The sequence below is a fragment of the Hyaena hyaena genome, unplaced genomic scaffold, assembly GCF_003009895.1.
Source record: "Hyaena hyaena isolate Hyena2069 unplaced genomic scaffold, ASM300989v1 scaffold_860, whole genome shotgun sequence".
NCBI lineage: Eukaryota > Metazoa > Chordata > Mammalia > Carnivora > Hyaenidae > Hyaena > Hyaena hyaena.
The window spans coordinates 285,328-313,175 of NW_024081493.1; the positions used below are offsets into that span (position 1 = coordinate 285,328).

At 39.7% G+C, this 27,848-nt stretch overlaps 1 protein-coding gene across 1 annotated transcript in view; it reads right to left on the minus strand.

Annotated features, from left to right (window-relative positions):
• SYNE1 (spectrin repeat containing nuclear envelope protein 1) overlaps nucleotides 1-27,848 on the minus strand; it is a 461,288-nt gene that overhangs the window by 110,702 nt on the left and 322,738 nt on the right. The window contains 11 exon segments of the mRNA XM_039220107.1: nucleotides 598-794; nucleotides 1,529-1,660; nucleotides 3,038-3,211; nucleotides 5,682-5,882; nucleotides 7,491-7,610; nucleotides 12,110-12,211; nucleotides 17,851-18,060; nucleotides 18,644-18,799; nucleotides 19,005-19,136; nucleotides 22,149-22,305; nucleotides 26,935-27,044. Of these exon segments, the coding sequence (XP_039076038.1) occupies nucleotides 598-794; nucleotides 1,529-1,660; nucleotides 3,038-3,211; nucleotides 5,682-5,882; nucleotides 7,491-7,610; nucleotides 12,110-12,211; nucleotides 17,851-18,060; nucleotides 18,644-18,799; nucleotides 19,005-19,136; nucleotides 22,149-22,305; nucleotides 26,935-27,044 (1,691 nt within the window).

Consider the following 27,848-nt stretch of genomic DNA (forward strand, 5'->3'; position numbering starts at 1 on the left):
GAGAGGTACAGCAGGTTTGGGAGAATAATGTCCTGCACTGGACACTTTCAAATTCCCTTCAAATGTCTACATTAAGCAAGTTTCAGCTTTCCCATTTCTAAGCTGAATGGAAAAAAAAAAAAGTATATCTTTCTCCTACTTGTTCACATTGAGACTATTTAGAAAATACTAGATGACTATTATTAAAAGTTCTTAGAAATAAAGGTGGCATGGAAATAGAGTATTTCTTGATGTAAAATCAACCCTCCACTTCTCTTCAATGGTTCCCACTGCCCTTGAGAAACTGTACTTTCTCAAACATACTTTCCTTCTATGTCTCCTTCTAAGTTTTTGCTGTGAACAGTCACGTACAGTCAACAGGCAAGGGAGGATCAGAGGTCAAAGGTAAGCGGCAGTAGGTACCTGCTTCCCTGCCTACTTCGAATTGCATGTTTGTTCAACTGTCCAGGAATCTCACTGGAGGCTTTGTTTTTGCCTTTCTTTTCTGAATTATGAGCTAAGTGCCTAGGGGGATCTTCTCGTTTTCAAGCCCCATACCCAGCAGTGTTAGAGTCTGCAGCACTAACCTAAAATTATGCATCACAGTCACTGCATTACCTGGTCCAGTGTTTCAGCACTGTCTCCAATCTGTGAAGTTCCTTAGACACTTTGTTGGTATTATTTAGCCAGTGTTCTCCAAGCTGATTTAGCCGGCTTTCTAGATCGGAGCAGCTAATGGACATGAGCAGTCGCTTCCCATTATCCAATACCTGGTATAATTTGGGCTGGTATTCATTAAGGCTGGATTTCAAATGCTAAAATTGATTGAAAATACTGGGTTAAAAGTTTGGATGATGCATTTTTTTTCTCTTCAAGAATTATAGTTTCTCTGGTGCCCATATTGCTCCCCATCCCTATTAATCAGAATTCAACTGTTTGTACCCAAGTAAGACTAGAAACTCTGAGTTGGCTCATCTATATTTAAGTATAGAGGTTATTCTTTCTTTCTTTCTTTTCTTTGGTAGTAACTTTGGGTACATTTGAAACTATCAAGCTATGATTAAGAATAGTGTGACACCAACATGCACCACAGAAAATGCTCAGTAGAATTTTCAGAAAGAGACCTCATGTTAAAAGGAGAAAAAAGATGGCTCAGTTGGTTAAGAGTCCGACTTCGGCTCAGGTCATGATTTTGCAGCTTTGTGGGTTCGAGCCCTGTGTCGGGCTCTGTGCTAACAGCTCAGAGACTAGAGCCTGCCTCGCATTCTGTGTGTCCCTCTCTCTCTGCCCCTCCCCTTCTCACGCTCTCTCTCTCAAAAGTAAATAAACATGAAAAAAAATTTTTTTAAAGAAAAAAGATCTTATGTTCCTATTATAAAACAAATACTTAAAATCTATCTGCTTTCAACAATGTTAATAGCTTGAAATAAAAGTAAAAGTACTTAATAAAATATTTGATTGCAAATTTGTTTAGATTCAGCTAAACCATAGGGAAGTCTCAAAAGAAAATGTGGCAACTTTTCACACCAAGAAACCAGTGGGCACTGACCTGGTAGAGTGTTATCCGGTCAATGAGCCTCTCCTCACTCTCCTCCACCAATCCCACACTTGGGATGCTACTTTCCACCACCTCCAGCTGTTTGCTGAGCTCCTGGTGGTCTTCATCCAGATGAGACCATGTCTAGAAATACAGTATCAGTCTGTGAGCTAAAAATTCTCATTATGGGGTGCCTGGGTGGCTCAGTCAGTTGAGTGTCTGACCTCGGCTTAGGTCATGCTCTCACAGATAGTGAGTTCTAGCCCTGTGTTGGGCTCTGTGCTGACTGCTCAGAACCTGGAGCCTGCTTTGGATTCTGTGTCTACCCCTCTCTCTTCCCCTTCCCCACTCATTCTCTCTCTCTCTCAAAAATAAATAAACATTAAAAAAAAGCCTCATTAAAGAACCACGATCTTCTTTTTGTGCAAAATATGCACTGACAGGTTCTCTTCAAAGTTATGTTGGAAGGGCGCCTGAGTGGCTCAAGTTGGTTAAGCGCCCACTCTCGATTTTGGCTCAGGTCATGATCTCATGGTTCATGAGTTTGAGTTCAAATCCCATGGTGGGCTCTGCACCGATGCCTGGGGTTCTCTCTCTTTGCCCCCCCTCTGCTCTTTCTCTCTCTCTCAAAAGAAATTTTTTAAAAAATAAATTTTTAAAAAAATAAAATATAAACAGTTATGTCGGCAATGTTTGTGCTGGGGGTTTACTTTGGGAAGAAAAGATGGCTTTGAGCAAATAATCAGATGGTGACCCTTAAAAGCACTGCAAACAGGCTTGGGGCATCCGCGACCAACAAGCAGTACGAGCGTGGGCAAGTTACTAACCTCCTCTGAACCTCATTTATAACATCAGAAAATGGGTATAATAATGACTATCTTGTCGATCATGAGGATTCAGTGAAATAATGTACACAGCGCATTTGGAACACAACAGGCATCTGATATGCACGGTTTCATTCTTTACCACAATAATGATGAATATATAGTTTCAGCAAAAGGGCAGGGTGTGTTTACTTCATGTAGTAAAGCAAAGTAAATATATTACGTTCACAAACAAAAAAAGCTACCATAAACATTTAAGAAATAATAAATATATAGTATAGACATTCTACTAAGGAGAAATCCCCAACCACTCACTCCTAAATTCTCATTTTTATTTTATTTGAACCTGGAAAATCTTTTTAAGAATCATTTGAAGCCTTTTTCAATAATGGATAGCAGAGATCAGCAGCATTTTAGTCTTGCTGTCAAAACCCCAAATACCGTCATGCCCTGTCCAAAGTCAAGTTTTCGGTGACTCCAGTTGACTCCCTCCATGGCACAGACTTCTCCAAACATGAAGAAGAAATACAAGAAGACCAAGGCAGAACCCGATGCCGAGCGAGGGAGCTCCAAACTTGGACTCTGAGAACTGGGAGTTCCAATTCTGAGGTGAATTGCATGAACAAATACGTCTTGCATTAAGGGTATGCTTTGCAGTTGGGTCTGCCGTAGGGAAGGTGTTGCATAAGAGTCTCACCTCTAGAATGTACTCCAACTCCACACCCCTCTTGTGAGCCCGTTTTAGTACAGCTGAAGCCTGTGCCGTCAGTTCTGTGTGGAAGTGAGTTTCCTGTAGCGCCGCAAAGCTGATTATCTTTCTGAAGAGTGTTTCCGTCAGGATCATATGAGACTCCAGGCCTTGAAAGTATTCCTGCAGTTTTTCAGGTAGAAAGAGGTCAGCGACTCATTCATACACCACCTGACAATAAAAGCTGCTTCAGGTGTAAAAGCTGATGGGACTCAGGCAATATATGAGCATTCTCTTTCCACCTCTGCTCGTCCCTGCCTCACTTAGGCACTCATGGCTTCCTGCAGAGACGGGGACTCAAGCCTCCTAATTGGCCTCTCATCCCTCCCCTCAAGTGCACCGACACGTGCTGCGCTGTAGATACCCTGTTGCCACAGACAGAGCCCTTCAGATGTGACCAGCTGCTGCTTAAGCTCCTCTACCCTCCAAATGCCTCATCCCTGCGTACAATCTGGAAGACTCTCATTAACTCCACCACACAAACTGGCCTCCCTTGCCCCTCAGACACATTAGCGACCAGTCTCCCGTTTTTGGTCTCTGTCTATACATCATACTTCCCAAGGGGTCCTCACTTGACACATTCAGGACTCCTTCCTTTCTGGTTGGGCTTGAACTCTACTCTTCCGAATTCCCAGAGCATTTCTCATGCTCCAATACTCACAGCCAAGCACAGCCTGACATGCACTGGTTGCTGCTACACAGTTTTAAATTTTCCTTTTATTATACTTACACACAACAGAATGGTAGGCCTTGCATAGTCCTACAAATGTATTTTTATTTTTTTTATTTTATTTTTTTTTTTAAATGTTTTTATTTATTTCAAGGAGAGAGAGAGAGACAGCGTGAGCAGGGGAGGGTCAGAGAGAGAGGGAGTCACAGACTGAAACAGGCTCCAGGCTCCGAGCTGGCAGTCAGCACAGAGCCCGACGCGGGGCTCGAACCCACGAACCGCGAGATCACGACCTAAGCGAAAGTCGGACGCTTAACCGACTAAGCCACCCAGGCGCCCCTACAAATGTATTTTTAAATATGACTTTTTATGTGTAACAGAGGAGGGAGACAGGGCTTATCCCATTTCCTGTTCCCTCCACTGTGGGTAGGGCTGAAGGGCTGGAAGTTGATAACAATAGTGTACAGTATATGCTAAAACTCTACCAACTCTTTACTGATGAACAATTCTAGGAGGTAGGTAGTTTTAGTTCTCATTTTATGGATGAGGACCCTGAACTACCCACTCAATATAAAACATGGTCACCGTAGAGCTCTCCCTCAGAAAATGTCTGGTCAACAGAAGCCAGAATCTTCATTTTTAACTGACAATATTATATCATACACTCTTAAAGTTGGAAGAGAACTTGGAGGTCAGTTAGCCCCACATGCACCAAAAACTGATATTCCTTTTACAACCCAATCTTCTGCTAATGGCCAGGAGAGTTGTCTGTTCGATGGCAGCCCATTCCTTCTAGCGTTCTTTACTTATTGAGCCTACGTCTCTGTTATTTATGCTCATTGATCCTAGCTTCCTCTCTGGAACAACTCAGCACGATACTTTATTGCTGTTGTCAAAGATTTGAGGAAAACCAGCTGTGAACTTTAAAGCAATGTTTTCAAAGCCAAATGATAAGCCTTTAATAAATCACAAAGTTTTGGACAAAAATCTCTGGGAAAAATAGCAAGAAGTGCAATGCTCCGCCCTCCCCCCCCACCCAAGGAAATTCACCTTTAGAAGCCACCACCGAGCTTCATGTTAACTATCTATAATCCAATGGGATTTTCATCGTTTCCATGTATATGACATGCCTACAGTCTGAGAGTTTAGGTTCCCAGACTGGCAAACTCCTCTTTCCGTAGTCATTTTAATAATGCAAGAGTGATTCATGTGTGCAAATTAAACAGGCATTCCTTTACTAAGGAGTAGTGTCTAACCTGAGCTTGAAGGTGGCGTGTGGCAATCTCATGCCTCCCAAATTTGATCGTGTAGTAAAAGGACTCACTGTCCCCAGGGATAAGCCCTAGGGGCCTACAGTAACCAGAGGAGCCTGTGCTTAAGGGCCAGAGGAACTAAGTGATGTTCATTAATAGCCAGAAAGCAATCCCACAGAAGAGCAGGCAGCTCTGCATTCCCAAAGCCCAGTGAGGAGCTTTTGTCCAGGGCACCAGAAGGAGAGAAAACACCTAGGACTAGATGACTAAAGGCACATAAAAGACACAGAGGACAAAAGCAGAACTAAGAAGGAAGTTGGGCACTTTGAGGAAAGTCCCTAAGTTTCCCATTGATGGTAATTTATGATAGGAGAAAGCCTGGCTAATACTAGTGAGGAAGTGATCATTAAAATTACTAGGAATGTCGGTATTCTTTTTAACCCCAAAAAATTATACAAACATATCCTCTATAATTTTTCTGGGCTGTTGAATGCCCATACGTTTGAATAGATATTTGTTGATAAATTTTAAAGAGTAATTTATGCAAGAAGGAACTCATAGAAGATTGATAATGATAGGTTTTACTATATATCAGTGACTGAAAATATGCTTCTGCAACTATATTCCTCACCCTCCCCCGCCCCCCGCCCCTGCCCCCATCTCTTTTTACCTTATGTTTGTCAAGTAGTTGCTGAATTTCCTCCTTGGAAGACACGATGATTTTCTGGTCACCTGCCATCTTCTCCTGTCCAGTCTCCAGCAAGTCTGCCAGATCTTGCAGGGCCCTTTCGTACTGACTCTTGAGTGCGAGATTCTGGTTCAGACTACTCTGCCAGGCGCCGATGGTCATCATCAGCTCATCATACATGTCCTATGAAACAGAGGCCGTGACACTCACTCTCAGGTCAGGTGCTTCCCTTCTCTGACAAGCATACTACCTGCCAAGCCCACCATCCAACCATAAATACTCTTTCAGGTATCTGATTGATGGTGATACTCTGTACGGAAGCCACTGCCTGTCCTTCTCATGAAAACTTCCTTCAAAAGGAGGTAGCTGTGACAGCTGTCTTCTCAGGATGTCAACAGTTTATGGCTGACACGTTGAAAAGTTGTTGGTGTGGCTGAGGGAAATGTAAAAGTAATTCTAATGTTTTATAATGTGCACATTTACATAGGGTTAGAGTAATTGACTTTAGCATCTTTCATATTTTGTCTGCTACATAATAATCAGATTTTGGACTATTCCCTAAATAAAGAGCTAGGGAAACAGAGGAGGTTAATGTGAGCAGAAGGACTTTAAGACTTAAAAAGGCAATGTTTTTGCCAAATGTGGTGGAGTAAATAAATAACTATTTAAACTGGAAAGATGTTTTAGGAGATGATGATACACCAAACACAAAATTTATTTGAACCATATGGACCTGATTAACGTATCATATTAAGGTTTCGCCGGCCAAAATGGTTCAATCTGGAAAGGCTCAGCTTTAATGCCTAGTTACAACTATGACGTTTGACTCTTCCACCTGACATTTAAGCACTGTTGGAAAACCGTCTAAGTGCAAAGTGGGGGCCGTGGGCTCATGACATTATGAAATGTGAGACAGTGGAATGAGACAGTTAAAATAAAAATGTTCTTTTTAAAATAAGAGCTATTTTATTTTCAGAAAAGGAAGAGCTTGTGACCCTGTGCTGGAGTTATGCTATTAATCCCTCAATAGCTCTGTAACAAGGCATGTAGAGAAAAGTTAACATGTGTGTATCACTGGACACAATTTTTTCTTAATGGAATTTTACTATGTTGCACAAAAAATGCTAAAGTTTGCTGGTCTAATAGCCTAGGTTCTCCCTACCACCCCCATATTGGAGTTTTGCCTAGCAGCCTAATCTAAGAAAGCAGATTAAGCCCAAATTATTTCCTATTCCAGGAAGGGAAATCTGCTCAGATCTCAACTACATTCTAGTTTAATTTTTTTGTTGTTCTGGAATTGAAATGCTGTCTTTCTTCCCTTCAGACATGTATGAAAGATTAACTATTGTTTTGAACACCTGAGAAAATTTACTTTCTAAAAAGTATTAGCTTGAGCATTTTTTCCTGCAAAAACAGTTTTTCTGAGGTACACTATAATACAGGGTAAATATTCCTCTTTTAACTTTTCTAGGTAGGATTGATAATTCATATATTTCCTAGAGTAGAAAATAATATGCCACAACCAGACTATCCCACAATGCTTAGCCACTGGAGTAGTAATAAAGTCAATGTCAGAAAAAGAATCTTAGAAGTATGAGAATGCAATTTACTTTATCGCACTAAATATGATAAAGTTTCAGAAAATTTTCTCTGAGTGTTACTTGGGACAAAGATTAAGAACTAAATGACATGAATTTAATAGAGAGAAACCCAGAAAATAAATTAATTTGTTTCTTGACGGCCCGTTAGGATGTATCATCGAAGCTGAATGCTGTTGGTAGAAAACCGCACCTGAAGTTTGGACAGTTCCTGCATCGAAGGCTGCTCGATCTGCAACTTGTCACCACGCTTTTTTAATTCAATGATTTCTGCATCCAATTCCTTGAGCCCATCTTCAGCCTGTTGTATTGCCTATGTAAGATTTATGAAGTTTCATTAGAATTCCCACCACTTCCCATGCACAACGTGCTTATTGTATCTATTTCTTCACTTCAAACTTGATCAGTGCCTACAGAAAGACTCCTTTCAATACAACATAAAAACCATGACCATGTAGTATACGGAAAAGAGGAGGCCCTTTGCCCTTTGTTTTCCCGCAGTCAGCTACCCTACTGGAAAGGAGGCAGGCCGGGCTTCGTGGGCAGGGTTGGGAGAACAATGGTTTCCTTAAACAAATAAGGGGATTTGTGGCTAGCAATGCCTAAAAGGGAAGCATGCCTTAGAACATGGTTAGAAAAGGTGTTTGCCTGAGATTTTCTAGAGTAACAGGTTCTGGTCTCCTGAAATGCAGTTTAAGCCTCCCTTGAGAGAGACTCAGTGAGGTAAGAGGAAAATATGTCAGAGCGCGGTCAGGGGAAGCTTCCTCTCTGTTTACTGGAAAAGCAAGCCATCAACAACTTTTACAGTGGTTGCTGGCGCTATGTCTTGTCTTCCCCGTGTGAGGTCTGCAGAAGCGGGACAAGCTCTCACCCTGGCCTTCAAGGAGCTTACAGTCTGGTTAGGAAGCCAGAGTAAACAGAGCAAAACAAAACAAGGGTGAATCCAATCAAGTACTCAGCACGCAGCAGCGCATCTCTGTTAGAGGAGTTTGGAGTTGGGAGGCAGCACCGGATCCTGGAGCAGGCCTAGCAGACTTTTGCAAAAAACCCAACATCAGCTGCCCTGAAGGATGAAAAGAACATGAACTCCAGATGGCAGATGAAACACGTGTCTTATTTTCTCTTCCCTGAATCCCGGCTACAACCACAGCAAATATTCTATTTGCTTGTTTTTTGGTGCACCCTCCTCCCACCCACCCATAAATCTACAAGGGCAAAGAAACCGGAAAGAAGGGAATACCAGCAAAATTTTGAAAGCTGGGATTCAGAAAGATTCATGATAATTGACTTAAGAAATCTGAGAAAGTGAGGGGCGCCTGGGTGGCTCAGTCAGTTGGACTTCGGCTCAGGTCATGATCTCACAGTTCGTGAGTTCCAGCCCCGCGTCAGGCTCTGTGCTGGCAGCTAGCTCAGAGCCTGGAGCCTGCTTCGGATTCTGTGCCTCCCTCTCTCTCTCTCTCCCTGCCCCTCTCCCACTCACGCTGTTTATCTCCCTCTCTCTCTCTCAAAAATAAAGAAACATTAAAAAATTAAAAAAAGAAAGAAAGAAAGAAATCTGAGAAAGCCGAATCCTACCCTCACAGGAGATCTACGTCCCCGAACTTACAGCAACAGGAGACTCTAGCGCTCAGAGTGGGCAGGACAGGAAGCCAAATAAAGAGGGCTGGTAAAAGAGTGGCTTGAAGAGCAGTGAACTTCCCAGAGCCTTTTTCTCACTCCACACTGCCCCTTTTCCTTCCCTGAGAAAGATGGGGAGTTTATTTTCTAGAGAAGGTAGGACAGGTAGTCGCTGGAATGAGGGGAGCCAGACATAGCTGCAGATTTGAGTCCTTGACTGAAAACAGAGGGATACATGACGGAATGCCCACAGAAAGCTAAATGGGGAGCCCTGGCATCTTCCAAAGTACCTCAGCCTGGATTTTCCAATAAGTAGCCCACGCAATTCAGTAATTCTCAAAACTGTCAAGCCACATCCATACACAAAGTTCTCCGTCAGCTCTTCAGTTCTCCAGCGTAAATGTGAAGAAACAGCAAAGAATTTCCATAATCTCAGAAAAGCCTCTAACACAAAAGATGGAGACTAAAATGCAGAAATACAAGCAGGCTGGAGGGAGACAGGCCCTACAGGAAAAAGAAAACGTCGGCCAAAAAATCATAATCTATCCAGAGAGGTTACAAATCTGTTAGAAAAAGAACAGAATAAAGGATCATTCCGAGAACCAAAATGAAAATTTGGGGGAAAATTAAACACATGAGAGCAGAAATATAAAACTGTAGAAAAGTATGCAGTTGAAATCTAGGAAGTCTTCCAAAAAGTAAAGCAAAATGTCTCTTAAAAACAATTAGAAGAGTGGACCAGAATATCCAACATCTGCCTAGAAAGAGTTCCAGAAAAGGAGACAGATTAAATGGAGAAATAAAAAATATTAAATCAATCATGAGATAACTTTCCAGAATGGAAAGAGGAGAGCTGCCAAATTACAATAGTCTACTGAATGCCCAGCCTAGTGGATAAAAGAGACCTTCCCCACGAGTGTCATTGTGGAATTTCAGAACACTGGGACATCTTTGGGAATCAGAATAATTTCAGATTCCTCAAGCCAACACCAGAGGCTAAAAAACAATGAAGCAAAAGCCTCAAAATTCTATTGAAAACTGATTTCCAAGCAAGAATTTTATAGTGAGCCAAGATATCAATAAAGTGTAAACATAGTATAACATTTTCAGGTTTGCAAAATATTAAAAATATACCTAGCATGCATCCTTTCTTAGTAAGGATATGTACTAACAACATGAGGAAGCCATACAATAAAGACAGACTTGAGACTCAGAAAAGAGAGGATCCAACAGAGGAAGAAGTGATGGAAATTCTCAGATACTGGTAAAGGGAGGTCCCTCCAAGTCAGCTGTGGATCAGGCTTCTGGGGACAAGTCTGTTCTAGATCAGAATGACATGGTTCAAAAGATGAATATATTGAGAGGTGTCATGTTCATGCCACCTGCTATTATTACCTTTTTAGCTGAGGGTGGGGAAGGAATTAGCACATTCCCACCCCCCCTTATTTAGCTTTCCCCTTGTTCAAAGAAATGGTGTAGTTATTTATTTTTACCTGTGGAATTCACTTTAGTGATATTGGTCAATAATTAGTAAAACTGTCACTTGTGATCATACATATCCTATATTTCACATTATAAATTCAAGGAAAACAGGGGTGCCTGGGTGGCTCAGTTAGTTGAGCATCCGACTTTGGCTCAAGTCACGATCTCACAGTTCGTGGGTTCGAGCCCTGCATAGATCAGCACAGAGTCTGGAACCTATTTCAGATCCTGTGTTTCCCTCTCTTTCTGCCTCTCCCTTGCTTGTGCTCTGTCTCTCTCTCAAAAATAAAATAAACAACAAGAAAAAAACAGAAATTCAAGGAAAACCATCACTATAGTTGTTGAAAAATTTTTTTTGGAAACAGGTATGTTAAAAGCAAAAAATAAAAAAAACTAAAAATTTAAAAAGGTTCCTTTCAGGCAGACATAAAAGAATGCTTTTTAATTTGGGGGAAATGAGGGATTCACAGATCTAGATTTCTATCTAGAGAAATATTTCCAGGAGTCTCTTTCATAGATGATTCTCTATAGTCTACTCACAGAACCCTTAGAGGTCTACTGAAATTAGGTTAAGAAATCCTATTAAAACACACACTTTTCAAATTATTTAGGTTGTGAAATGGGAGATGTTATGTGTGACATCCTTCTCATTTCTTCTCTCCTCCTTGTTTTCAAGGACATCACACTAGTTAGAATTTTCCTTCCTTCTCATCAGTACAGCTTGGTGAAGGCTCTAGATGTGTATCCAGCTTCCTGACCTGGCATCGTCCCGCCCACTGTCCAGAGGTGGGATGTGGCACTGACCCTCGCTCTCACCTGCAAATGTCCCCAGGGACTCTCTGCTGCCAGAGCTCTCCAAGCTGAGCGCAAGTACCCAAAACTGTGTAGGAGGTGATTTCTGAGGGCGAGACGCTATGTCTTTGATTTGTGTTCAACCGTATTCTTTTGAATTTTCGTTTCTGTGTATGCTCTCTAACACAGTACCTGTGTATAACTCGTAAATAAGTAAATATACGACACTTGTGGTGTGTGCTTATCTTTTTGACTAATGAGATATGCAATCAATGAAGTTTAGAGGAAAGTGTAGAAGAAAGTCCAAATATTCTGACCTGCAAAAGCTTCTACAAGTCAAAAATGTACTCATCTAAACTTATTTCCCCTCAACTGTTTTCATACATCACAAAGTCAGCTCAATAGGATTACTTGCTTTTTTTCCAGAAGTGCTCTGAATTACCTAACATTTATGCCTTTGTTCTTGGTGTCATCTTTACTTGGATATCTTTCTTCCCAGTCTCCGGTGTCCAAACTTCTCAGTCTGGTTCAAATTTTCCTTTACAAAATTTCCCCCGATCCTACCCTGCTGGAGGCAATCTGCCCTTTTTTTGAATGTCCATTAGTGCTTCATCTGAATCACCCCAGGACAGTTCGACTTTCTGTCCTAGGTCTTTGAGGCTCATGTCTAATCTCAGTGTTAGGTGGCAAAGTTCTTCAGGTCAGCATCTGTCATTGACATGTCTATCCATCTACTAGTTCCTAGCTCCGTACAGAAGTGAGGGACAGATTCCAGGGGACCTGGCCAGTCACTCACACCCAGCACTCAAAGACAAAATGTATGACGAACAAAAATGGTTTAGTAAGCCATTAATATCACAGAATATTTGAAATGTCTTAGTAAATTAGATTTACTCTGCAGTCACTCTTCTGTGTAAGTACCTCTATTTGCTCTGCCACAGGCTGTTCAAACACATTTGCCAATTTCTGCAGGATGATGTACTTGCTGTCAGCCAGGGAGGTACACAGCACCTTCAGATCATTCTAAAGAGGAAAGCAGATAGGGAGAATTAGCATGTCTAACCAAAATTGTTGTAAATATAACACACATTCTTAGAAATAACATACAGGTATAGGAATTTAATGTCCAAAAGACACAATACTGTCTTGTGGGAAGTAAAAAGTTACGGACGACAGTGTATCTTAAAATGTATATTAAAATGTATAATAAATGTATATTAAAATGTAATTTTGAAGAATTTATCACAATTCTTGAAGAATTTAACACAACTGTGTTATCCATTTGTAACACAATACAAATGGAGGTGGAGTATACAAATAAAAGGCAATACTAGTCACCCTAATCTTCTTGATACGTTTGAAATAAGGAGGTACATTTAAACACTGTAGCAGAAATATCACACTAAAGACTTTTATTTAGTAAAACCACCTATAGGTGTTACCCTGATTCGGGAAAAAATGTGATTCTTTTTTTTTTTTTCTGAGAGAGAGAGAGAGAGAGAGACAGCATGAGCAGGGGAGGGTCAGAGAGAGAGGGAAACACAGAATCTGAAGCAGGCTCCAGGCTCTGAGCTAGCTGTCAGCACAAAGCCCGACGTGGGGCTCGAATCCATGAACCGTGAGATCATGACCTGAGCCAAAGTCGGACGCTTAACCGACTGAGCCACTCACAAGACCAAAAAAATTTGATTCTTAAGAATATCTTAATTCCTTTTTTCCCCTCTTACCTCGTTCACTCTCTCTCACTTCCTTTTTTGTCCTATTTTCAGAGAATTTGCACAAGCTTATAAAAAGCCACCCAGAAGTGCAGAAAATAAATTTTATCCACAAAGATATATGAAAAGACAACACAAAACCTTAGCAAAGCCTTTCGTTCATAAAGATTACTCACTTAAAAGTCCAAATATATTTATGTCATGTTATATTTACACAAAAAGAAAGATAATGATCAGAATTTTGGTGCTCAGTTCTACAGGGAATAAGGAATTGTAACAAAATTGGAATGATATAATTTCTAGTTTTTTTCCCTGAAATGTCAGTAAACATATATGGTGGGCTGTTTGGCAGAGGATGAAATTAGACTCATCACGTCCTCTTCACTGGGAGCTGATGATACATATAAGAGGACACGTCACCAAGAGGCACCAATGTGACCCATCTATAAAGAGAAGGATAATCACACCAAGAAGAAAAATCATCTTTAAGGATGCCTGCCAGCCTTAGAACACAAAATGCAAGGCTAGAAAACAAAACCGTGCGTGAATTATGCAGTAAAGTTTTTTTAAAAAGCAAAAGAAAAAAATGACACTTTACATGAACATTAGAGAAAAGCATATGATCCTAAGAGGCAATAATTGTCACTAACCCAAAACCAAACCAGTCTGCAAACCTACTTGTGGATTTGCTAGGAGATTGTTATAACAGCCCTGGAAAAATGATGCCAGAAACAAGGTTTCTGCTTATGAATTATAGCATTGTTTGTATTATTCAACTGTGCTCAGGGTGAGGCCATGTGGGCCATTAGAAGGATGACATATTTATCTGTTTGTATGCCTAGGAAAAGATGTTTCTTATTCACTTGAACAGATTCAAAAGAAAAAGTCTTTGTTAGCTACTTATATTTGGAACAACATTAACGCAGGTCATCTAAATGACTAGATACATATAAATAATATATCATGAATGAGAAATGGAGATTGTGGGGGCACCTGCTGGCTCGGTTGGGAAAGCATGAAACTTGATCTCAGAATCATGAACTTGAACCCCACGTTGGGTATGGAGATTAACCAAATAAACAAATACTTAAAAAAAAAAAAGGAAAGAAAGAAAGAAATGAAGATTGTGGATATATTTCCTGTACATCATCTTTACATGTTTAATAGCATAGTTTCTGTCTTAATTTTATTCTACTCAAAAGTAATTGAAAACTGAGTTCATGGGCGCTTGGGTGTCTCAGTCGGTTAAGCGGCCGATTTTGGCTCAGGTCATGATCTCATGGTTCATGGGTTCAAGCCCCGCGTCGGGCTCTGTGCTGACAGCTCAGAGCCTGGAGCCTGCTTCAGATTCTGTGTCTCCCTCTCTCTTTGATCCTCCCCTGCTCACACTATCTCTCTCTCTTTCTCAGAAATAAATAAAAAACATTAAAAAAATTAAAGAAAAAAAAAGAAAACTGAGTTCACATTTCTGGAGGCCTCACTATTTATGGGCAGGGGCCAATCAGGAAGATAAAAGAAAGAGAAATGACTGGAGGTGTTAATAACCATATGGATGTTGACATTTTCTTAAAAATGAAAATCCAAAGGGAACCTGGGTGGCTCAGTTGGTTAAGTGTTCGGCTTGGGCTCAGGTCATGATCTCACGGTTTGTGGGTTCAAGCCCCGTGTTGAGCTCTGTGCTGACAGAGCAGCCTGGAGCCTGCTTCAGATTCTGTGTCTCCCTCTCGCTCTGCCCTTCCCCCACTCATGCTCTGTCCCTCTCTCTCTCTCTCTCAAAATAAATAAATGTAAAAAAAAATTTAGTGAAAATCCAAGGCTTCAACCATTTTTTTGTTACTACACGTGTAATACAGGGGGACAGTTAAGCTGTCTACACTGCACATGTATTAGACATCAGAAGTTTTACTGGAGAGTCATTGGCATTGCTTTTAGGACATAAAAAGGCAGGACTCTTGCTTTTTTAGAAACACGTATATAGAAGGTTTTGAGTTTTATGTGCTGCCTCACTCATTTAGTAAAGAATTTTTTCATTTTTAGGTTTTTATCTTTTTTTTTTTTTTAATGTTTTATTTATTTCTAGGAGAGAGAGAGAGAGACAGCGTGAGCAGGGGAGGGTCAGAAAGAGAGGGAGGCACAGACTGAAACAGGCTCCAGGCTCTGAGCTGGCAGTAAGCACAGAACCCGACGCGGGGCTCGAACCCACGAACCGCGAGATCATGACCCAAGCGAAAGTCGGACGCTCAACCGACTAAGCCACCCAGGCGCCCCCATTTTTAGGTTTTTAAATAGTTTAAAATACTCAGTTATAAAAATGTCCACTAAATTTATTTGGGGTTAAGTCTATAGGTAAAAACTTTTTTAACAGAAGTTGATAACTGACTTGTGATTCCATAGAGATAAGATACACTTACATCAACATGTTCTTCCAGATTGTCCATGGGTATAGGATAATGTTAACAGTCTGGCAAAAGCTAATACTCAAAAGTTAAATAGAAAACAAAGGCACATCATTCCATTAACTATTGAGCACTGACAGTATACCTGGTGCTTGGTACGAAGTAAAACACAATGGTTTGTGACTTGACCTTTAATAACACTAACACTGGAACTATTTCTTTCAATTAAATTGGAGCACAAACGTTTATTTTGAAATGTCAGTTGTTGTTCATGAGCTGGCCACCAACAAGTAGAAACTTGTTGGCAGAAGAAAGAGAACATGATTTAAAGACAATTTCATGATTGCATGTTCTCCTCTTGGTTCTCTACGGAAAATCAGTTCCAGAGCATCCATGCTTAGTCCATATTTTACTCTGACTGGCTATAATTACCAATAAAAATTTTAAAGTACTAAAGACACTATCAGAGTAAATGCAATTTGAAAACGGAAATATGCTTCCGAGTGATACACACATTTATACTTTCAAACCCCCTCACTCATGGCTGATAGACAAGACTGCTGTTAAAACTCAGTGTACTGTTTTATGCAAGGCGAACTTTAGAGCAATGAAACAAGATTCCATAAGTTGCTCAACAGTTTTGCTGATTTTAGACAGATGGTGTGTACATGCAATCAGAGCTTGCATTTGAAACAAAATACCCAAGCAACCAACCCCAACTTTTCTGATTCCAAGTACAACGTGCCTTCCTCTCTATGTACTACCCAATATAACCTACACAAATATCGAGTCCAGGCCATTCTTCTAAGCCACAGACTTGATAGCCAAATGTCTACTGTGATTATTCGCTTGTGATTATTAATGCTATGGCTCATCTATGTCCAGCCAGTGACCCAGCCTTGCCCATCGGTCTATGGCACTCTGATCCACCAGACCTGGCAACCCAAGACTCTCAGTCAGTATCCATATCTAAACCACACACGAATGGACTCCCATTGAGTCTGCCTGAAAATATATCTTGAATAGGTATACTATTCTCCATACCCCTGTTGGCATCCTAAACAATATAAAATATAAAAATATTCTTTGAGTCAAATCTTGGCTCTAGTTTTTCTTTTCTTTTTTAAATGTTTATTCACTTTTGAGAGACAGAGTGCGAGTGGGGGAGGGGCAGAGAGAGAGAGACACAGAATCTGAAGCAGGCTCTAGGCTCTTAGCTGTCAGCACAGAGCCTGCTGCGGGACTTGAACTCACAAACAGCGAGATCATGGGACCAGAGCTGAAGTCGGACGCTTAACCGACTGAGTCACCCAGGAGTTCCTTTGATGGTTGAATAACCTTGGAGAAGTAAGTGAACCTTTATATTGGTTTCAGATTCTACATGTGTTATCATGAATACTCCTATTAATAATAACAATAACAAAAGCTACTGAGTGCTTAGTATTTTACACATTTTAACTAATTTTATACTCACAAAACCCCACAAGACAATTACTATGGGTGTGACTTAATAGCTGAGGACACTAAAGCAGCTAAGGGTACGTACAGCAGTAGGTGACAAAGCCAGACTGTGAACCCAGGATGGTTGGTTTTAGAGACTGTTCTTAATTTTTCTCTTCTAACTTTACAAAATGAATATTAGAACAATGCGTAGCTAATAGGTATGTTGTGAAGATTAATGACGATAACATGTGAATCTTTTTTGTGAATAACAAAACAATACACATTTTTTCTGATAATTTTACCTTGTAGTTAAGAATACAAACTACTAGAAGGCAGTGAGAATTTGTCCCTCTAGACGAATATCTAGAAAACTCCCTGTTTCTTGTCTGATGCTACTTTGGACATTCGAACAGTAATTTTTTTACAAATCAAAATTTACATCAAACTCTTGGCACTAATTACAAGTGTCTATTTGACAAATCTTATGTTTGCTAAAGATAAAACCCGATTAAAACTTAAGTATTCCTGAAGAATGCTTTTTATTAGAGATTAAAATCAAGTCAGAGTTTATCAGTGGCTTTTGCCTCTGCTGAAGTTTACATACAGTTAAAGGAACAGTTTCATAAGCAGACGATTATTCACCTGGCACCACAGCTCTAGTCTAGGGCTAAAAGGCATTAAATCTCCGGAGTCAGGATTGGGAAGTCATGCTGTACATTTTTAACACAGGTACTTCCAATGGCCCCTACGCGTTGGAGTCTGGGGTTCTGTACTTTGGCACTTCCTAAAATTTCTTTGGTCCTATGGTTTTAAACTTCACTATATCAACTAGAAATTAAACCTACAGTCATATGACTTATTGGTGGAATACAAAGTTCTAGTCAGCCCTTAGCTTGATTGTCTGGTTTTCTCAACCCTCAATTTCTAGGAACATAAAACTCTTAGTTTTCTAGTCCTAGGGTTCTATTCCCTTGTTTTTCTGTAATGTTCCTGCTCCTCATTGTACATTTGAAGAAAAAAATAGGTTTATATCATACCTCAATAAGACATTCTGCTTATTACTGAATATGGCTAGAGAATGGTCGAGCATGTCTTGGTAACGTCTTACCTGGAAATTTAGTATTTGCTGAAGTCTTTCCTTCATCTGATGACATCGTTGATTTACTACTGAGTCTAACAAGGATAACCGGCCCAAAAGACAACCCAAAGTGTCTTCAATAACATTTCGGTTATCACCGTTCTCTGGAAATGCTTGGGAAAACAAGTTCTTGTTCTTATCCATTTCTTCAGACATTTCCTTAATATCTTTGGCAAGAGTCTAGGGTTGATAAAAGAGAAAGCATATTTCAATGTCTACATCCATGAATCTAAATACGAATCAAGTCATTTCCTCACAGAAAGTCCACTACATCTCTCTTACTATTCAGTGGTAATTATATCTAAGGCAAGTTGAACCGCCTTTACATCTATAAATATTAGACAAGTTGCTGTTGCAGAGATTTTCCTCAGAAAATTTATATCACTAGCTAATAATAATAATAATATGTATTTGGTGAAAAATGAGATTTGTAAAGGACTATTTAGAAGCTCATACATTATTTTTAGGCTGTGCCTCATATGTAGAAAATTTGCAAAATACAACAAGATTTTACAAAGAGTCCTCCATTATTTTCCTCCTCCTACATACACAAGATAAAGAAGAAACACGCAAATCATGAATATCTTGGGGAGCTTTTTACATTAGGCAGTTCTTGTCTGCATTATGCTGCTTGGAAATAAGCCTAATTTGTACTTTATTAGAACTGTTTTACATGTGACCTTCCTTACACATTAATTATCCAATACCAACATTTCAAGTGCTTTGCAATATCACATATTCAGACACCAGCTGCCAAACTTACTTCTTGGTTGAAGAGGCAAGCTTCGGTTTCTTCTGGTAAAAGTGCTGTGGCAACAAATAAGTGTTCCTCCACATCATCTAACCACGTAGAGGTAGCTGAGACCCCATCGTAAAACTTCTGTTCCAAGTGAATGCTCTGCCTCTTCGTCCCCCCGCCCTGAAAAAAAAAAGAGGGGAACATGTAATTAACTACAGTGTTTGAGGAATCAAAGAAAAATACCAGGAGGAGATGCCAGGGTGCAGTGGCTCTGCCTTTCAGAGCTAATCACTAGGGTGGGGTCTCGGCCGTTCATGCCCAAAGATGGGAGGTGACAACTTCATGGAGACCAAGATGCATGAACAAATCAACAGTGTAGCCCTACCTGGGACGAAACCTCCTCAAAGGCCTGGTTCAATCCATCCAGTAAAGATGCCACTGAAGATTTGTCTTGGGTCTGTCCATCCCCTTTGTACAGTGGCACTCCAGACAGGAGCCGATTTGGCCTGCTGTAGAGCTGTAGGCAAACAGGGGTGCTTATTCAAGAGCACACGTACTATGTTCAGGTTTCATCATTTAGAATTGCACATTGAAGCAGATGCTGGAAAAACTGTCCTTATAGAAGCCTCTTCTAGAGAAATATGACTTCTTCAACATACCATGTCCACTAAAACATGGTGACCAAATTCAGCAATGGCAATGTTTCCACTGATGGACAACAAACAAACAAACAAACAAACAACAACAACAACAAGAAAACTGGTGGGAAAAATGTCTAAAATCTATCACGGTCTTCCTCTTAACGGGTCTTCCTGATTTCAAACTACCCATGATGAAATCACCCCGCCTAGATACTAGATACAGACTGAGGCCTATTCACTTGCTCTCTCCTAAACTCTTACAGGCACACACAGTGTCGCCTTGACAAGGACCATACCACTTACCACTCAAACTTTTGAATGACGTTTCCAATCAAACCCAGCTCCTATAATTTATAGAACATCTCATTCTCACCTTGCCTTTCAAGTAGATTTCTCATGATCCTCTAAGCATGCCCAACTCACTTCCCACTGTAGCTAGAATATCCACCACACACTCTTTAAAATCCATCACCTTAAATTCCAACCTGCTACAATGGCTTTCTACTTTTTTTATACTTCTGCTTCCTTTTGAATTCCTGCTTATGGAGCCTACCATGGTTGCCTAATTTATCAGAAATGTATAAACTATATCCTTGGTTGGGTTACAGGTTCCTAGGAATGGAAGCCATCCATGTTTCATCCTGAAGCTAGGTGACCTAGTGAACTTTAGCTCAAAAGAAAGTGACTGTCTTTACACTTGAGATAGTGTATCCTGTATACAAAACTGCCAGTAAGGGAGTATGAAAAAGGGACTCTGGAGTTGCATTCAAATCCCAGCTCTGCCTCTTTTTAGTCACAAGACCTTGAGAAATTGTCTAATCTCTTCAAGCCTTAGTTTACGATCTACAAAGTAGAGATAAGGTCAACCTCACCAGCGTGTTGTCAGTAGTAACACCTAATACACAAAGTATATTCACTAAATGATCATCCCCTTTCTTCCTGGAAACTCTCATGGCCAAACTGCTTCTTTCTCACCTTTTCTCTCTCCACACCAAAGAGAAGAAAACCACCCAGGCGGCACTTTGGACAAATGACCAGTGATTACAGAAAGAAAGCACTCAAATGCAACAAATGCTATAAAATAAAGGACCTTCAATGATTTCCATTTCCGATTCCCAAGGGCAATGAGGTACGGACCTGAACCTAAACGGTAACAGTCCAGGAATCATGTGGGAATGTCAGTGGCAGCAGGCAGGGCTTTGTCAGTAGCCTCTCATAGACGATGTTGGGGTGATAGCACAGAATGGACAAAAAAGAAGGTGTCTGAGATAAGAGTGGGTAACGGAGGAGACACCCAGGAAGTCTGCAATGCTGCATGAATCACACAGATGCTTTAGGCTGGATGGAAAACAGGTAAAATCCAGGGGTTGGGCATGTAATGAATGAAAAATAGTAAGAAAACATGAATATGCCTACAAGTACCTTGGATTTATCTGACTTAGGATAGTCAGAAAAGACTGTAAATATTCCATATTGTCAAAGACACGAGGAAATACTCTAACATGAAGATGAGCTAGCAGTCAAGTCTAGGAGAGCTAGGTCAGGAATCAAGAATTCAGGCTGTGAGTGTCAGAAACGTTTGATCAGGGATGTGAAGAAGAATTAATTTAAATAGGTAGAAGGTCTGTGCAGAAAGTATAAGACACCACTTGCTTCTGGGATAACTACCTCCAAGAATGGAGTGTGCTTTATGTTCCCCAGGGCTGGTGCTGGTGACAATTCCTGTGGACAGTGACAAAGGCTCTGGCATGTCATAGGAGTTTGTGAAATGAGGTAGACACGAACAGCTATGGAGCACTAATGCGTGGTTCCCCACAGGCAAGGGGATACACTGTGACCTTCAGACCGTCACCTTTCAGGGAATGCTGATAAGTCATATCTGCTTTACTGTGCCTGCTGTTAGCCCCTGCCTTTCCTTCCTCAGATGCACTGCAGTTACAGACACCCTTTCACTGCTGGGTCCAGTCTCTCCTCGCCCTGAAGCTAGTCCTAGTCTGATGAGTACGAACAGCAGCTTCCTCAGATCCACAGTAAGGAACCTAGACTTTATTCTGATAATACTGGTGTCGAAGAACGGCCCAGCTGAGCATTGCTGGCCCAGGACCCAGGACTGGGCTCCTAGCTTCAAAATCCTGGGCCACAGCAGTGGTAAATACCGCAGGCCTGGCTGGGCTCCCACTTTGTGCACTAGCTCTCTCCAGGGCTGATTCCTCTGACTCTGAATGATTCTCTGGCTTCTGTTTACAGGGAACTAATAGATATTATCTATCTACCTGGAACCTTCTGTTGCTATATTCGATTTCACTGGATGTGCCTTGCTTGGGGAAACCAAGTGCAACATTACACAGTAGTGACCCATCTTGAGAACAAGCCTACAGATGGATCAGTGACCATTCTAGCTGGCCACTGACTTCTCCTGCCTCTTAGATCCACTGAAGTCCCAATTTTAAGATCTTCTGAAACTATTACATAGTGGGAACAGCAATGGAAAACAAGACAACTTGACCATTTACTTTCAGAAAGTAACCACGTGTGTTGAATTTCTCTTGTCCTAGACGTGTATATCCTTGCTTTGCAACCTTAATTATCAAGGTCGTGAAAAAAAAGGAAGGCGCTGCTAAAAATCTAATGGTTTATCCTAATGAGTTTTCAGCTATTAACCATTTCTGAGAAAAATAGTATCTAGAAATCAAGTAAATTTCCACATATAAATACATAATTATTAAGAAACGTGAAACATGCTTGTTAAGAGAAATAAAAGGGGAGTAATTTATGTCTTATTTTAGAATTGATAATGAAACTATAGATTACTGCACAGTTATGTTCTATTTGCATAAGCTATACATCTTTTATATTAGTTAACATACAAAAACAAAATGTTTGGATACCACTTGCTCTTGTTCCTGTTCCAGAACATTCTGTAGTAGTTTCTGCTTGGTACTAAATTCTTGATGTAGGCTTTCCCATTTCATTCTCATCTGGTCTTCAGTGGCTGATTTCTCCCCTTCCATCCCCAACTCCTGGGATAACACATCAGGTTTTTCGCTATTAGAAGAATAAATAATCTAAGTTTACAACGTGTGCAAAAAGGCATTAGGTTCCAGGAAACTTATTGTATGTACACTATCTGGCATCTAAAATTGGAACTAGATTACTTTAATCATTAGCTTACACTTTAAAGCTATCAATTAAAATAGAAAACTTAAAACTAACCATATACAAATATATTCTCACATTAACTGAACTATGAGCACAATAATAATTTAAAAATTCATTGAAAATAGTATTAAGGATAAAATAGTATTAAGGATAAAAGCTCAGTATTAAGGATAAAAAAAATAACTGTAACTTTTAGAATGGGAAAGGGTACAATTAGACTATTCTCTTTGACAAACAGCCCACAAAATAACTGAAAATCCCTAAAAATGTTGCTTAGTCTATTGAGAGTTTTTATCCTGAGTCCAAAGAAAATGCTACAGATGAGATTCCAGGACATGGAACAGAAGCACAGAGGATGGAAGGAAGGCACTGCAGTATCATCCTTAATGACAAGCAGCAGGTGGCATCGGAGAAGGATGTCGGCTCTGGGGGTAAGGCAGATCCAGGTGGGAATTTCTGCTCCAGCACATTAGATTTATGACTTTGAGTAAAATCTGCTTCACTCCTGGAGCCTCAATTATCTCCTCTTTACAATGAAGATAGTATCTATCTTGCAGAAATATAAGAACTGCATTTAGAGAAGGTAGGCATAATGCCTATGGCCCTACCTAGAACATAATAGCTACTCAATAAATGGGGCCTACTGGTAAGAGTCTGGGGACCCACATTCCAACAGATCCTCATTTGTCAGGAGTTTTGAAGACCTAACTAGAACCATGTCATCCGAAATACATACTAGATAGTAATTAATATTTCGACAGAACTTTTGCCTAAGTGAAAAAGAAAATAACAAGTTCATTGGCAGGGTAATACTATACACTGCCCCAAAGTCTATTCTTCTCAGAATAAGTAATGAATACAATAGCGTCTTTCAGCAAGTCTGTATTTAAGTAAGGCTTTAAAAATTATCTATAAGGCTATAATGCAGGATATTCTACTTCTAGAATATAATAGAGAATCTCTCTTACCTGTGCACTTATGTTTGCATAACAATTTGGTACAAAACCAGTGGATATTAAATTTCTATATTCTTTTACTTGATCATGGACACATATAAAGTGCTACCAGCAATCAGTCTTCAATTAGAGCAAAGCCTTTCATTTCCCTTGAAAAATATACTTTCCCTTTGGTATTTATAGCAATTAACATCCAATTGAGTTTCCTTATCTTGGAAGGAATCTTCCATGAACCCTTCTATATATCACATTGTACTGATTCTTTACATATTACATTTGTACCCATGAAGTAAGTCATGCCCCTCCCACGGGGGTTTCCTTACATAAGCCAACTCATATTTGATAGTCTTAGAAATCAGCTAATAAGTTAAAGTCTGAATACAAGTTTCTTTTTCCCCTAGCAATATTATTCTGTTCTTTAAAAAAATATATTTTTTTCCTTTGGTGTCTGGGTATTGCTTAATTTATGTTTGTTTGTTTGTTTGGCTTATTTACCCGGAGGCTTGAAAGGTATGGCTGAACTGTAATCACATAGATTTACAGGGGACTTTTATAAAGATTTTGTATAAAACTTTAAAAATTTATAAGCGGCCAGTAACAAAGTGAATCTTGAGTAGAAAGGCAGTATTGCCCTGCAAATTTCTCTTTAAAATATTTTTGTGTTTGAAACAGGAATTTACAGTTGTTTGTCTTTCACTTGGGTCCTTTCCAAAGCTGAAGGCCAAGGAAAGAAAAATATCATGGCAAGAAAGTTACAGAAGATTCCTACTGCCGCTTTTTGTGACTATTCATATGATGAGGAGGCTATGTGTGAATGGGTTCTTTGTAAAAATATGATTTGGCAAAAATATTCAGAAAATTATGAAGGATGAATAAATGTTTTAGAAGAATTGGAAACAGATTAGAAAATGAAAAGTGACGGCAAGACTTTACTTAGAATCAGCGTGGAAGGAACAGCGCTTCTCATTTTGGATTCACACAGATACGCATATTTATGGCCTTATCAGAATTTTTAAGCATGGTGGACAATCAAGATTTTTAAAACTCTTTTATTATTTTAACACAGTTTTTACAGTTTCAAGGTTATTTTAGTGGAATTCCTAACTACTGAAGTGATAATAGTTTCCATTTGTATTCTTTTAAATTGATATTTATTAGTTTTATTATTATTTTTACTTTTAGTTTCATTTTTCTTTTCTTGAATGACATACTAATTCCTATATACACTGTCATAATATGTCTATTGCAATTGCCTTGTAGTTTGGTTTCTATCATTTTGTACTTGAAATTCTTAAATATACACATATATACATATAGTCAACACTGATGTTATGTATCAGTAACATTATATGAGCATTGATTAAACTGCAAAAAAAAAAAAAGAGAGAGAAAAGAAAAGTCTTCAATTCTTCCTCCCCAAAGTTAGTTGTTTTTTTGTTTGTTTGGTTTTTGTTTGTTTTTTTTGAGAGGGAGAAAGCTTGAGAGCAGGGGAGGGGCAGAGAGAAAGGGGGAGAGAGGGAATCCCAAAAGGGCTCCACACTATCAGTGCAGAGTCCAACGCAGGACTCAAACTCACAAACTGTGAGATCATGACCTGAGCTGAAGTCAGATGCTTAACAAACTGAGCCACCCAGGTGCCCCTCTAAAGTTGGTTTTGATAATCTACATTCTATAGTTTATGTCTTACCCACACATGCACTATATATAACATACACATTTTCTGGTATTGTTATATAATTTTTTGTTAAGATTATATATGTGAAAAAATTTTCCTAGGCTTTTTTATACTAGTAGGTATTTCTACCTTTTCTATTACTTGGCATTATAAATAATATTTCAAAAGTCATCTCCATAATATGTATTTCCTTCCCTTAGGTTATTTTCTCTAAATAAATGTTCAGAAATGACAACATTGGAGTCAGTGGAGTTAAAGCTTTTTGCCATATTATGGTTGTCAAAGGATACTACTAAGTTATAACCTTTACACTGATAAACACAGAGGTTTCACTGAAACTTACTTTTAATGTTTTGGATTTTAGAACTTTTATATTTTTTTAATGTTTATTTTTGAAAGAGAGAGAGAGAGAGAGACAGGGTGCATGTGTGTGCACACATGAGTCAGGGAGGGGCAGAGAGAGAAGGAAAAAGAGAATCCGGAGTGGGGTCTGTGCTGACAGCAGAGAGCTAGATGAGGGTTTCAAACTCACAAACCGTGAGATCATGACCTGAGCTGAAGTCAGAGGCTTAACCGACTGAGCCACCCAGGTGCCCTGAGAATATTCATCTAAGAGTAATGTTTTGGATTTTAAAGTTTCCATACATACTCTCTCAGTTGTATCTACCGCTTTCATAACCCTTCTAGGATGGAGGTGGTCAATTATCACTCTAATCCTAGAGATGAGCCAACTGAGGCTCAGCACTGAGTGGCTTTTCCACGGTGACATCTATGGAACTGGTGTGAAACCCAGGCCTGACTCAAAATGCAGGGATACTTCAACTCTGCTGTGGTTCCTTCTTCCTGCTTCTTAAACTAGAATCTTCAACTTGAAAATTCTCCAACTTCCTTAATTTTTCTTTTAATACTTTACTCTTCTGTGTATGAGACTTTCAGTCTCACATTCCAAACCAGTTCTCAAAACTCAACGACTTTCCATGCAGAAATGATAGATACACATCATCAAGAAAAATCAAGACCTTTAGAAGGCACATCTATTAAATTTTCAGAGTGATGTTGGGGTAGTCAAGTTCTTTTACAGAAAACGCTTTTGCAGTTGCTTATAATCATTCAGTTGGAAATACAATGGACCTGATTTTAGAATGCATTTATTTTTAAAAAAATGTTTTTTTTTTTAACATTTATTCATTTTTGAGAGTGAGAGAGACAGAGCATGAGTGGGGGAGGGGGAAAGAGAGTGGGAGACACAGAATCAAAAGAAGGCTCCAGGCTCTGAGCTGTCAGCACAGAGCCTGATGTGGGGCTTGAACTCAAAGACTGCGACATCATGACCTGAGCTGAAGTCAGATGCTTAACCGACTGAGTCACCCAGGTGCCCCTAGAATGCATTTCTTATTTGATTCTAAGAAATGAACTTAGGGTGCCTGGGTGGCTCAGGTGGTTAAGCGTCTGACTCTTGATTTGGGCTCAGATCGTGATCTTGCAGTTGTGAGATAAAGCCCCATGCTCAGGGCAGAGCCTGCTTGGGATTCTCTATCTTCCTCTATCCCTCTACCCTTCCCTGCTCACGCTCTCTCAAAATCAATAAGCTTAAAAAAAAATCAATAAATAAAAAATAAAAAATGAACTCCTAAGTATCTTCTTTGACAGATATGTTCTGCATATTGGAAAGAGGGCAAACAAGTCAGCATTCAGCCATCAGCCATCATAATTACTAGCTACACTCACGCTGCACAACAAAGTTACAAAATGTAAATAAATTTAATATCATAAAGTGGAAACAAAATGCTTACATTTTTGCAGATGCTTAAAATAAAATTTTGAGCGAGATGTTTATGTTTCTTCCAATCAGGGCAAGTTAGGAGAAAGTGGTTTGAAACATACCCAATACCAGCAGAGGGCTCTGCAGCTGAGTGCTGGGTGAGAATTTCCTCTCCGCGACTGGCTACTGACCGCAGGAGGCTCTTCTGCTCTGCTAATTCCTGTTCCAACTCCTGCTCAAGGAAAAGGAGAAATGAAAACATTTGGTATTTTGTGATTATTCCCTAGAATCATGGTTCTATGCCTAGAAAATTCTCAGAGAACTCCTATAGTTAAGGTTTTAAATTTGGACATTGCATAAAAGGGATGGTTTGGGGAAATGCACAAACATGCGTCCAAAATACTCTATACCTTTCTTTGGCTTTGATAAAAGATATCTGAAAAATCTTGGGGGAAAAAAATCAGTAGGGAAAAAAAAAGAAAAAAATTCTGCTGGGCAACAGCGCCCTCAAGTGGTGCACAATTACGGCCTATTCTGACGGAGACAAATCCTTGCATTCCCCACTTCCTTGATAAATGGAACGATCAATGGATTTGGTTTTGCTTTTTCACGATTTATGAAAAAACATCTTTTCTGTTTGAAAAAATGAAATATTTTACTCTGCCCCATACCTAAAGCTAAGGTATCGATGAGAAATCATTCTTACTCAACAAAGCCTGTTTGTTTCACTAGGCAATAATTTGCAATCCTATTTTATGACAGTATCTACCTAAAAGTGAAAAAAAATTGCAGTTTTAGTAGATTTTTAAAAAACATGTAACTCAGGCTTTTACCAATTCTCAAAGGCCTTCCTGAGGTTATTATTTAAGATAGGCTCAAGCTGGGGCACATGTGAAAATAGGGTAGGTAACCTTCACGAGGCAGATTATAATTGAGTCACGCTAGTTGTAAACCTAAATACAAGCTTTTCTTAAAAAAACAGACTTGAAAATGACCAAGTCTAGTGGTCAATGGAAAGTACGTTGAAACAGTTAGC